The 12,590-nt window shown below is 38.3% G+C and overlaps 1 protein-coding gene across 1 annotated transcript in view; it reads left to right on the top strand.

The window, feature by feature from the left end:
• LOC126248877 (venom acid phosphatase Acph-1-like) overlaps positions 1 to 12,590 on the top strand; it is a 258,717-nt gene that overhangs the window by 239,575 nt on the left and 6,552 nt on the right. Inside the window, exon 6 of the mRNA XM_049950325.1 lies at positions 9,323 to 9,540. Coding sequence (XP_049806282.1) covers positions 9,323 to 9,540 — 218 coding nt within the window. The remainder of the gene's footprint in view (positions 1 to 9,322; positions 9,541 to 12,590) is intronic.

Genomic DNA, 12,590 nt, shown 5'->3' with positions numbered 1-12,590 from the left:
CCAAGATTTTCTAGCTTGTGTAGCAATTTGTCATGATTTATGGTGTCAAATGCGTTTGACAAATCTAAAAATATGCCCATGGTAAGTTTTTTGTTGTCTAATGCTATCAGTGCCTCTAATAGAAAGGAGTGAACTGCAGATTCGGTTGAGTGGTTTGCTCTAAATCCACGTTGAGATTCTGACAGAATGCCATTTACCTCTTAAGAAGTCTGTTAGCCTCTTATTGAAAAGCCTTTCTAATATTTTTGAGAAAACAGACAGAAGTACCAGTGGTCTGTAGTTGGAAATATCATCTTTATTTCCTTTCTTGTATAATGGCTTTACTTTTGCTATTTTCAAACATGAAGGAAAAGTTCCTGTAGCAAAAGATAGGTTGCATAGGTGGGTTAAGGGCTCAGTAATCAAGTCCCCACACTTCTTTATAATGAAATCAGGTATATCATCTACACCTGCAGAGTGTTTCATTTTGAGACTTTTTATTGTAACCTGTACTTCTTCTACATTTGTTGGGTACAGAAACATTGATCTACTTGAGACTTTTTTCCCTGTTTCTGTATGCTGTTTTCTATCAGAAGTCTGTTGTAGTAGTTTCTCTGTTACATTTATAAAATAGTTATTAAACATATTAGCTACTTCCTGTGGGTTATTAATGATTTCCAAGCCAGCCTTTAATACTACATTATTAACTCTACTTTTGTAAGATTTGGTTTCTTTTTTTACAACTTGCCAGATTGCTTTGGTGCTGTTTGAAGCATCATCTATGTATTTGTCATTGTCTCGTTTCTTTGCCTCCTTTATTATTTTATTTAAGATAGATTTATATTTTTAAAGTAACTATCAAACTCCTGAGTTGTGTTTTAGCTTCTTGCAATATTGTGAAGGTACCATTTTCTAGCACAAGATTTCCTTATACCACTAGTCAGAGAGAAATTAAAGGAAGAATGTTGAGGAGAAATTTTTATAACAGAAAAACAGATAGTGTTGACAGAAAATGTAACTCTTTCTTAAACATATTCCTACAGTACTTTGTGTCATTTTCCCCTGAAAGAAATGAAAGTCACAACTGAACTGTGGCAAGGATAAGGGGTAGATAATTCCTGGGATTAAAGTATTTTGTAATTCAGAGAAAAAAAACAGTAGCCAAGATACTGAACTCCATTATCACAAGTATTGTAAAATCCTCTAATCTGTCATTAAAAAAGTGAAACTCATATACTATGCTGAAAAACTAAAACAGGTGAAGAATAAAGCAAAACGATTTGGATCATTATTAAACAAGAAACAAACAAAATAGTGATCCAAATGTAATTATGTGGCCAGAAAATAACTCTGGGAAAAAATGGTAACACTTTCAAGTCATTGGAGACCAAATCCAGTGACAGCTTCTTCACAGAGACAGCAAACATGGCACTTAGTATTAAATAATCAAATACTGATGCATTAGATTTACTTGTGTAGACACTGCATACACCTCCAATAGACATTAGTTTCAAAACTACTACTTCTAAGGAGATTACAGAATTCATCAGGTTACTAAAAACTAGTAATTCTGGTGGCTATAATGGTATTTTGTGCAGAATGAAATCTTGGTGATTTTATAGGATATGAGATTACCCTTAAGCTATCTTTGTAATCAGTCAATGCCTCATGACATACTTCCTGACAGACTTAAATATGCTGTGCTTACACATATCTACATTTATTTATTTCTCATATGGCATACATCATAGACTCTCTCTCTCTTTCTCTCAAGAGCCAAAGAAACTGGTACACCTGCCTGATATTGTGTAGGGTCCTCGTTAGCATGCAGAAGTGCCATAACATGACATGGCCTGGAATCAACTAATGGAGGGAATTGACACCATGAATCCTGCAGTCCTGTCCATAAATCCATAAGAGTATGAGGAGATGGAGATCTCTTCTGAAAAGCACGTTGCAAGGCATCCGAGAGATGCTCAATAATGTTCATGTCCGGGGAGTTTGGTGGCCAGCGGAAGTGTTTAAACTCAGAAGTGTGTCCCTGGAGCCACTCTGTAGCAATTCTGGACATGTGGGGTGTCGCATTGTCCTGCCGGAATTGCCCAAGTCTGTCGGAATGCACAATGGACATGAATAGATGCTTACATACCTGTCACCTGTCAAAGTCATACCTAGACATATAGGGGTCCCATATCAATCCAACTGCACACACTCCACACCATTACAGAGCCTCCAACAGCTTGAACAGTCCCCTGCTGACATTCAGGGTCCATGGATTCATGAGGTTGTATCTACACCCATACATGTCCATCCGCTCTATACAATTTGAAATGAGACTCGTCTGACCAGGAAACATGTTTCCAGTCATCAACAGTCCAATGTCGGTAAAGTTTTGTGTCATGCAGTCATCAAGTGCACACAAGTAGGCTCTTGGCTCCGATAGCCCATATCAATTATATTTTGTTGAATGGTTCATATGCTGACACTTGTTGATGGCCCAGCATTGAAATCTACAGCAATTTGTGAAAGGGTTGCACTTCTGTCATGCTGAACAATTCTCTTCAGTTGTCATTGCACCCATTCTTGCAGGATCTTTTTCTGGCTGTAGCAACATTGGAGATTTGGTGTTTTACCAGATTCCTGGTATTCACGGCACATTCGTGAAATAGGAGTACGGTGAAATCCCCACTTCATAACCACCTCAGAGATAGACATTTTTCATCTATGTGTTGGGTTGTTTGCTTTTCAGCTCCACAGTCACATTTTGGAAATTGTGTTTTTACAATTTATGGGGGGTATCGAACCTTCTGCCATGGCCAGTGTGTATTTGGTTTAATGCTGCCCACACTTTGCGTGATTAGTTGAAACCAGGAGGCTTCTATATGATTGTGAAACTTCAACATTGTGGTGGGTAGTTGGCAGTGCTCTTTGCAGTGTTGTTCCCAGACATTGTGAATGTTGAAGTTTGAGTGCAGTAGTGGTACTGAGTCAAAGAGGACAGCCATGAAGTAGGGGCAATTTTATTGTGCTGCTGATAATCCGCATACTGCCATTTGGTACATCAATCTTGTTCATATGTGAGCTATTAACCCATTCAGGAACACAGAATTCCACCATCCACAGGTAAGCCCATCTCTTGATGTATGAAGTGTATTTGCTGTGGAGCCCCCAAGAGCTGCCACACAGTGTATGGATGTTATTCCTTGTCCTCATTTGACCTGTGATCTTTGCCAGATGCCCCTTGTAAGAAAAGTGTTCTATCCACTCCTAGGTATTTAGGGTAGTTGTTATGGTTCAGTCACTTCCCTCTGAAGTTGCAATTAAGCTCTCTTCTTGCTGAGCAGTCACAAATGTGGAAGCACGATACGTCGTTCTTAGCTGGTTTCAGCGCTGTCTTCATTTGTGAAAGTAGTCTCTCAGCATCTATAAGTCAGAGCTCAAGGTGTCTTCTGCAGCCTCAAATGATTTGTGCTGTGCAGCTATAGCCCAGTCACGTGTGTAGTCAAACTCACAATGCTCATCTTCAACCTGCAATGTGCATTAGTGTTGCGTATCTCAGCCATTGCAACAATAACTTTAAAAAAATTGTGGCACAAATGGCTGTTGGCCTCTCCCAGGAACAATTTCCAAATCGCCAGTTAATTCAAACTTCCGAACCATGTTCTTCAACCCCACTACATGGAAAGAGGACCTCTCTTTATTTATTTAGTGCGTAGATACTTATGAACAGTAAAAGACCTTGGAATAATCTTGGATGAACACCTAAACTGGGAAGAACAAACAGTTACAGCTTGCCGGAAATCGCTCTCCTCCCTACATGCAATTCAGAAATTTAGAAAAATATTTCCAACCCATGTTAAACAAAAATTAGTCCAAACACTAGTCTTGCCTAATCTTTACTACTGTGATGTGGTTCAACACGGCACAAATAGTGAAAATTCGAGACGCCTCGAGCTAGTGATGAACGCTTGCGTTAGATACGTATGCAATATACGGTTGTATGATCATATCAGTCCTTCATACTCCCAGCTAGGTTGGATACGCCCACATAAGGCACGCGATCTCCACACGATGTGCTTACTTCATCGATTTCTTAGCCACTGGTGCCCCCAATACTTATCTTCTCACATTAAACACCTATCATCATTCCACAACCGCAATACCAGATCGGATACGTCTAGCATCTTGGCTGTACCTTTACATAACACAAAATCTTTCTCCATGTCATTCTCCATCTCAGCCATACGACTATGGAACGCGCTCCCCTGTGATCTGCGTCTTATCCGGAACCACTCAACATTCAAGAGTGAACTCAAGACTTACATATTAGGGACGGTATAGCCACCATTGTTGGGCCCCTCTCATCTCTTTCTTTCTCCTCTCCATCATAGCTTCGAATTTTACCATTCTATTTCTCTTCCTCTAACCTATCTACCTCTTCTATATCTCTTTCACCCCATTCTATCGTCTTATGTCTCTGCTTGATGAGAATAACTCACAAGCTGCAAGAATATAACGAGAAAATTCCCAACTAGCAATAGGACTGACATTCATAAAAGAAAAATATGTTTACTTTCATATACATAGTCATTATTATTATTATTATTATTATTACTATTATTATTATTCTTGATTGTTATAATTAATTTTTGATTGTTATAATTATCATTGTACTACGTTTATAATCTCTATTTTTTTTCTTAACATTAATACTGTATAACATGTAATATGTCCTTAATGTTCTGTAGAAACTGAAATTTGTTGAATCTGAGTATGCCTGGTTAGGTGTAAGAGAGGGCCTGAAGGCCCTAATCTTGCCAGGTAAAATAAATGCATAAATAAATAAATAAATAAATAAATAAATAAACAGCAGCAGCACTATTGCTGTTGTTTTGATAACAAAATTTTACGAGTAAAGTCCTGCTCACTTTGTCCAGAGCCATGTTGACTGCCTTCAACTGTAATGCATATTGATGCTTGTGTTTTAACCCCATGTCTCCATACCAGTACCCACCCCAAATGCCAATTCATGACACTAACATTACTAACAATGCAAATCCTGCACCACACAGTCTGAACATCATTCCTATAAAGTTGGGTACCCATATGGTTAATAGTTTTCCATCTACACTGGTTGAAGTATCGGAAGTTTAAGTATAACCACCCTGTGCTACTTTTAGTGTCTCATTTCCTAATCTAATTACTGGCCACTGTGGCCAAGCAGTTCTAGGCGCTTCAGTCTGGAACCACGCAACTGCTAAAGTCGCAGGTCCAAATCCTGCCTCGGGCATGGATGTGTGTGATGTCCTTAGATTAGTTATGTTTAAGTAGTTCTAAGTTCTAGGGGACTGATGACCTCAGATGTTAAGTCCCATAGTGCTCAGAGCCATTTGAACCTAATCTAATTGCCTCAGCATTGCCTGATTTAATTCAACTACATTCCATTAGCTTTGTTTTGCTTTCGTTGATGTTAATCTTATATCCTCCTTTCAAGATACTGTTTATTCCATACAACTGCTCTTCCAAGTTCTTTGCTGTCTCTGACAGAATTACAATGCCATTGGCAAACCTCACCATTTTTATTTCTTCTTCCTGCACTTTAATCCCTTCTTCAAATTTTTCTTTGGTTTCCTTTATCGCTTGCTCAGTGCTCTGATTGAATAACATCTGGAATAGGTTACACTGTTTCACTCTCTTCTCAACTGCTGCTCCCCTTTCCTGCCCCTCAACTTTTATAACTGCCATCTGGTTTCTGTACAAGTGGTTTATAACCTTTTCCTCCCTGTATTTGACCCTGCTACCCATTGGGAAAAATAATGGCTGTAGTTTCCACTTGATTTCTGCCATTCGCAGTACCAGCACAGCAAGGTCACGTATGTTCGTGCAGAGACAGCCAAGTTAGGATGGAGGTGGGATGTGGATGCCCGGGTGTGCTAGGAAATTTCTCAAAATGAGAAACATAACAAGAACTTCAGTGCCACATTTGCTCCAAGTCATATTACAACGAAATACAGCAAAAGGCATGTGCTGTGGTGTTATGGGGCTGCCGCAGCCATTCTGAGGGCGTGATGTCCTAAAACAGGAGCCAGCATACCGTCTAGCAGGGAGGAGAGGTTGTAGGTGATAAAATTTTGAAAGAAAAATTCCCAAACTCTTGGGTTTTCTTCTGTCTGGGTGCTCACCAAGTACAGTTTGATGTTACAAAGCCAGGTCACCCAATCATCGAGACTGATGCTCCTGCAACTACTAAAAAGGTTGCTGCCCCTCTTCAGCAACCACACATTTGGTTGGCATATCAACAGACACCCTTCCATTGTGGTTGCAAAAATGGTATGGCTATCAGTATTGCTGAGGCATGCAAGCCACCCCACCATGGCAAGGTGTGTGTGTGCGGGGTGGAGGGGGAGTGGGGGTGGGGGGAGGGAAGTATTTACTTAGATTTTATGTGATGATGACATTGTTCTTGTTGCAGTTCCCATCTACCAAGGCAAGGCACAAGCAAACCACTTATAATTACACACCTATACACTCATTCCAATATTTTGAAATGTGTTAGAGAAAGTGGCCTATGACAGAATACTGACTCATTTAACTGAGCAGAGCTTGTTAATGGCCTCTTAGTTTGGGTTTTGCAAGGGATTACCCACATAGAAAGAGCAACACAATACCTCATAAATGAATTACTAGCAGTGCTGAACAAGAAAATTCTGACTCATTTAACTAAGCAAAACTTGTTAACTGCCTCTTAGTTTGGCTTTTCCTAGGGATTGTCTACTGCGAAAGCCATACAGTACCTAGCAGCACTAAACAAGAGCATTTATCCTGTTGGTATATTCTGTAACCTGAAGTATTATGGCATTAATGGCATCCCTCCTGGTCTCATTAACAGATTTTGTTCCCAGCATGAAACGAACACTAGAATGGGGAACACAATAGGAGTGTCACAAGAATTGGTGCTGGGCTAACTCTTGTTTCTGATCTGCATAAATGATGTTCAGATTACTTCAATGAGATATTTAAAAACTCTAATATTTGCTGATAACACAAGCATATGAATCAATGATATAAACTCAGTCATAGCAGAAATAACTCATATGATAGCAGGACGTGCTTACAAGTGTTTCACAGCTCACAGTCAAGTCTAAATGTCACAAAGGATCATATTATGCCATTTCATACTATCAATAATGACTTGTTAGTACCAGAAGTAGACACTAATGGCCATACACACTGGGTAAAATTCCTTAGGATCCAGCTAGATAACAAGTTAAAATAGAGTCATCACATAAATAAACTAATCAAAAAACTCAGTTCAGGTTGATGAAGAAGACTTCTTGGGTTGTCAACCAAGTCGTTCTCCGGCAATGTTTCGACAAGTTTCCTATTCATCATCTTCATACATTGCCTGAAAGTGACGAGTAGGAAACTTGTTGAAATGTTGTCACAGAATGACACCTTGACTCACCTGATAACCCAAGAAGACTTCATCACTGAAATGCATAGAGAAAGCCTTCATTTCCATGTATCAGTTCATTTTTTATGCCAATAGAAGCATCTCTCACTGTGTTGACACAAAGACAAGTGTGTTGGCTTATATCACATTTTTTAGTCACTGCTGTTTAATGGAATTATCTTCTGGGACAGGCACCTAAAGTAAGTATAGTGTTCATTCAGCAGAAATGAACAATAAGAATGTTGTACAAAGTAAACAACCACACATGTTGCAGAAGCCTTTTTAAGGATATTGGAACTGAAGGGGTCAGTGGAAGGAAGTGCTGTTTATTAAGGACTAGTCTGATCACATAATCTGTTGTGTTTTCAAGTACACCACAAGCTGGAAGCAAGTAATTCCTTGTGTACCATTAGAAAATGTTCTTCACTACATAAATTGCATCATATTACTATATTTATGTGGTCCTCCTTGATTTGATCAAACATGTAACATGCAGTAATGCAAAATGTGCTCTGGTGGGATAGCACTTTCTTCTGCTGACCCCCCTTCTATTCTTACACTTCTTTCCCAATACTTATAATCTTGCATGGCTTTTGTTGCTAATAATAAAAATTGGTTTTAGGTGAACAGTAATTTACACAGTCACAATAAAAGATATAAAAATAATTTTCATACAGACTTTGCCTCCTTGTATAGGGCTCACAATGGAGTCATGCATTCCGGTGGAAAGATATTTAAAAACCTCCTATCTAACATAAAGAAAGAAATTGGGAAACCCTACCAATTCAAAAGAAAATAAAAAAAATACATCACTGGCCACTCTACCTACAAATTATGTGAATATCTAGATTCAAGGATTGAAACTGTTAGCTATATAGCAAGTAGCAGCATTTGTTTTAAAGCTGCGCAACAAGTTGCAATGTACCGTAAACAGAACTCAGTATTTACAAATGTAAGAAAATATTTTCTTTGAAAAATACCACTGTAATCAAGCAAATACTAAGCTGATAATAACAGATAAACACCACCTGTATAGTAAAACTGAGGAGGCAGCAGATTCTTTTCAAAAGCAAGTTTTTTACTAATTTACTCAATTAAATTTACATGACATACGCATGAATAACATGAAGCAGTATAGTGATAGTTTATTGTTAATACAGCATACAGATAAGTTTTCATGATTTCCTTGTCTTTTGTAAATGTATAGATTGACTCATCCCACATCCCTGAGGATGGTTCTTGACGGGATCTACAAAATATGATGAATCTATAAATTCCATATTTCTAGAGGCTCACCTTTATGGTGAAATATACATAACACAGTGTGTGAATGAATGAATGGATGAATGAAGGAATTATACAGTTAATAAAGAGCATCTGATGCAGTCCAGGTGAAAGTCACTAAAAAAGTGTTCACCATGCTTCAGGAAGAAAGGGAATGAAGAACTCATCCAGCCTTTAATGTATCATAAATTAGTTCAAAATCCTTTCCCAGACATTACATCCTCTAAGCATAGTTTTTACCATTGTAATGAACAGCAACAGGTGCCCAGGATTTTGGGTTCACAGTGTGGGTACACATTATACTAAATTGTTTGCATATAAGTATTCCTTGTAATATTCCATGCATATACTCCTAAGTCATCAGCACAGTCATTTCATGTCATATATAGTTCCTAGCAATTGTACAACTAGAAGTACATGGAAGTAGGTAAATTTTCACAAAATTCTTCCACATAACAATTTTTAAAAATTGAAGGAAGTGAACAAATTCACTGATTTTTATGAGTTCAAAAAATGGAATTTTCTTCAGTTGTACATGATTCAGATGCTTTGCAGTGGCTGCATATGTATTCAACCAACAATTTTTCAGAAATTCTTCTTCTTCAGGTCCACTATTAAGAAAAATAGTCAATGACATGAAAGGAAAAGCCAATGGGACTTTAACGCCATCACAAAGAAAATTTTATATGTATGCTGGGCATGACTCAACTATATCAAATTTACTCCTTGCACTGAAAGTATGGGATGAACAAATCCCTGCATATGGTGCACTAATTATGATAGAACTACATCAAGCCAAAACGAGTGGAGAGCACAGTGTCCAGGTAAGCACATGTGAAATTTATATTTTCTCACTTTGCCCTCTTATGTGACCTGAAGTGAAGTCTGTAATTTGCTAATTTCATATTAAAAACACACTGTAGAAAGTTGTCCAACCTGTTGTTACAACACTGAAGATGGCAAAATTTTATAAAAGGGAGCACTGCAATGGCTGTTTGATGTCAGGAGGGCTATACAGAAACAAAAGGAACAGCAAGTAACCACATATACGAAGAACAAATTGGGACTAATGAACTCCTAAATAAAGAGGGGATATGGAGGCAAATGATATAATGCTGGTAAAATGACCAGAATAATTTAAGTAGTAGAGGAAACACTGCAGTACAGCATTGACATGTATAGTGACATAAGCTTATTCTCATCAGAATAATGTACATAACAGTTACAGGTTGTTGGTAATTATATTTAGTGAGTATTCACTATTGAGTTTGGCTGTTTTACAATTTTCATTGAAGTTAGCATACAACTATTGAACTCAGTTATTTCATAGAAGGTGCAGCTCATAATATTAGCAAAAGTTGAACTCAGTTATTTCATAGAATGTGCAGCTCATAGTAGTAGCAAAAACTCAACACTGTATTCTTTACAAACATTTGTGGTTGCCGAAGATTGAAGGTGCATTTCTCTTATACTCATTTTGACTAATACTGGTAAAAGATAAAGTTTTCTATAGCATCAGGCATCATTAGTGACAAGCTTCATAATTAGAATGTCGAACTATTTTTTAATCTGTGGCAATATTTTACCAACCTATCCATTTATTAGGGAATTTTCCAGGTTCTCAAATAGGTGCACCAGCAACATTTCGAGTTTTGGCACAGTTACGGTATACCTGATAACTGGCCAGGGCATATGAGTGCCACTTACTGTGTGCAGTGTTCCATTGCTGCTTATGTGCAGAATGTCAGTATTGAGTGGGGTGTCCTTACATGGCAAAACAGGATGGACAAGCCCATGTATATTCAATTTAACTGAAGTGCATTAAGTGCGGTAGCTATTCTAAATATGTGATTTTCAAAATGGTACACATGCCAATGCAAGATCATCCACATGTACAGCACCCTCAGAAAAAAAAAAAAAAAAAAAAAAAAAAAAAAAAAAAAAAAAAAAAAAAAAAAACCATGCAGTGGCCTTAAATGCTCATAGCATGATGATGCTCAAGATGAGTACACTGGGATGTTCCACAAAATTGAATTGGCATGATCGTATAACATGTTCCAGGGGCTTGCCACATAAACAGATGGTGGGAATTGATCTTTAGTTTAAACTGCAACTGTCCTTGGACAGGACACTATTTCCCCTCTTCATACGCCTACACATGGTGGAAAAGTCAGCAAATTCCTGAGGTACATGTTGTCTTTGTGTGAGGGGCATATATACAGAAAAGCTTCTCAGAACTAATGACAGACAGTCTGATGTGGGAAGTGTGACACATAAGTTTCTGCTACATCTCTAACCAGGGTAATTACTCTGCTGATTGAAAATATTGGTGCACTTAAGATAACAAACTTGGTGCTTTGTTTCAGCCCACTGTTGACATTGCCTGTAGGGCTATTAAATGTTTATTCACTACTAAAATGATCTTCACAGCCATAAAGTCATGCAACAGGTGATATTCAGCTTCTGATCCACTATAGCTGGCCTCCAATCCAGCCATTTGTAATGTCATGCACATGTGTATACTGCGCCATTCCACCTCCTGTAACTCTAGATGCCAAATGGACACAAAATGTAGTCAGAACCTCTATGCTCATGACCACTGCCCTCACAGACTGTTCAGGAACACTGAGCCTAACTGTCCACTGGGCCTATACCTGTCGATCACACTGTCGGCCAAATATGGCCAATCACTGAAGCTTGTATACTACAACCAAATAATGCCCAACACATGGTCATCACCAGGCAACTGAATTACTTCATTATAATATGGACATAAAGTTGTACTTTCTAGAAAATGCATACCTCATGGGGGTGAAGAATGCTCCGCAAATACATTTTCCCAAATATGATGTCAAAGTAACAGTAAATGGTTCTTGGAAGAAATAAGACTTATTAAATTGTTTGAGGTGCATAGATAGCATGCACTTGAGGATAAAGAGTCTATGAAATTCAAGTGGCATGTTTAGAAATTATAAATATTCCCAACCCTTCCTCCCACAAATCATCTTACCAGTTGTACCTGGTTTAGATTACAGGTTTCTAACTGTACACGTAGGGGCATATGAAAAAGTGACTGAGAGTTGTGTTTTTAAATGTTCTAGACTTTCTATGAAATTTCAAGAGGGAGAAATGAGAGCAGCAAATCATTAGATGATACCAAGAACAAATAGTGTTGTACCTTACATTCTCTTGGGTTGGGAAGGCTATCCAACAAAGACTTATTCGATGAGACCCTCCCCAATGTCAAAACTTGGTTAATTCCAATGACTTTTGACAAGTATTTTTCTAAGTCTCAATGAGTGGTAGAATTTCCATTTTGAATAGTGGAGATTGTTGCAAAGAAGCAATGAAACTGAAAAACCTATTGATCTTGATGTAATAGTCAAATATATAGGCCCATTACATTGTTATTTAGAATGAGAAATATGAAGTGGCTACATTCACTTGCCAGCTAACACTATCAACAAAAAGATATGCCTCTGACAGCAAAAACTGTAATGTCAATGCAACATATCCCATTCAAGAGAAATTTATGATGTCCTTTAGCACAGATGAACTGCAGGAATGACACCATATTTTTGGTTTGAGTACTTTATAGATTACTAGGTATAGGTGGTGGTGGTTAGTGTTTAACGTCCCATCGACAACGAGGTCATTAGAGACGGAGCGCAAGCTCGGGTTAGGGAAGGATTGGGAAGGAAATCGGCCGTGCCCTTTCAAAGGAACCATCCCGGCATTTGCCTGAAACGATTTAGGGAAATCACGGAAAACCTAAATCAGGATGGCCGGAGACGGGATTGAACCGTCGTCCTCCCGAATGCGAGTCCAGTGTGCTAACCACTGCGCCACCTCGCTCGGTTTTACTAGGTATAAA

This window comes from Schistocerca nitens, chromosome 3 (assembly GCF_023898315.1).
Source record: "Schistocerca nitens isolate TAMUIC-IGC-003100 chromosome 3, iqSchNite1.1, whole genome shotgun sequence".
In the NCBI taxonomy this organism is placed as follows: Eukaryota; Metazoa; Arthropoda; class Insecta; order Orthoptera; family Acrididae; genus Schistocerca; species Schistocerca nitens.
The sequence above is the reverse complement of the archived record's forward strand: the minus strand, read 5'-3'. Positions and strand labels throughout refer to the sequence as shown.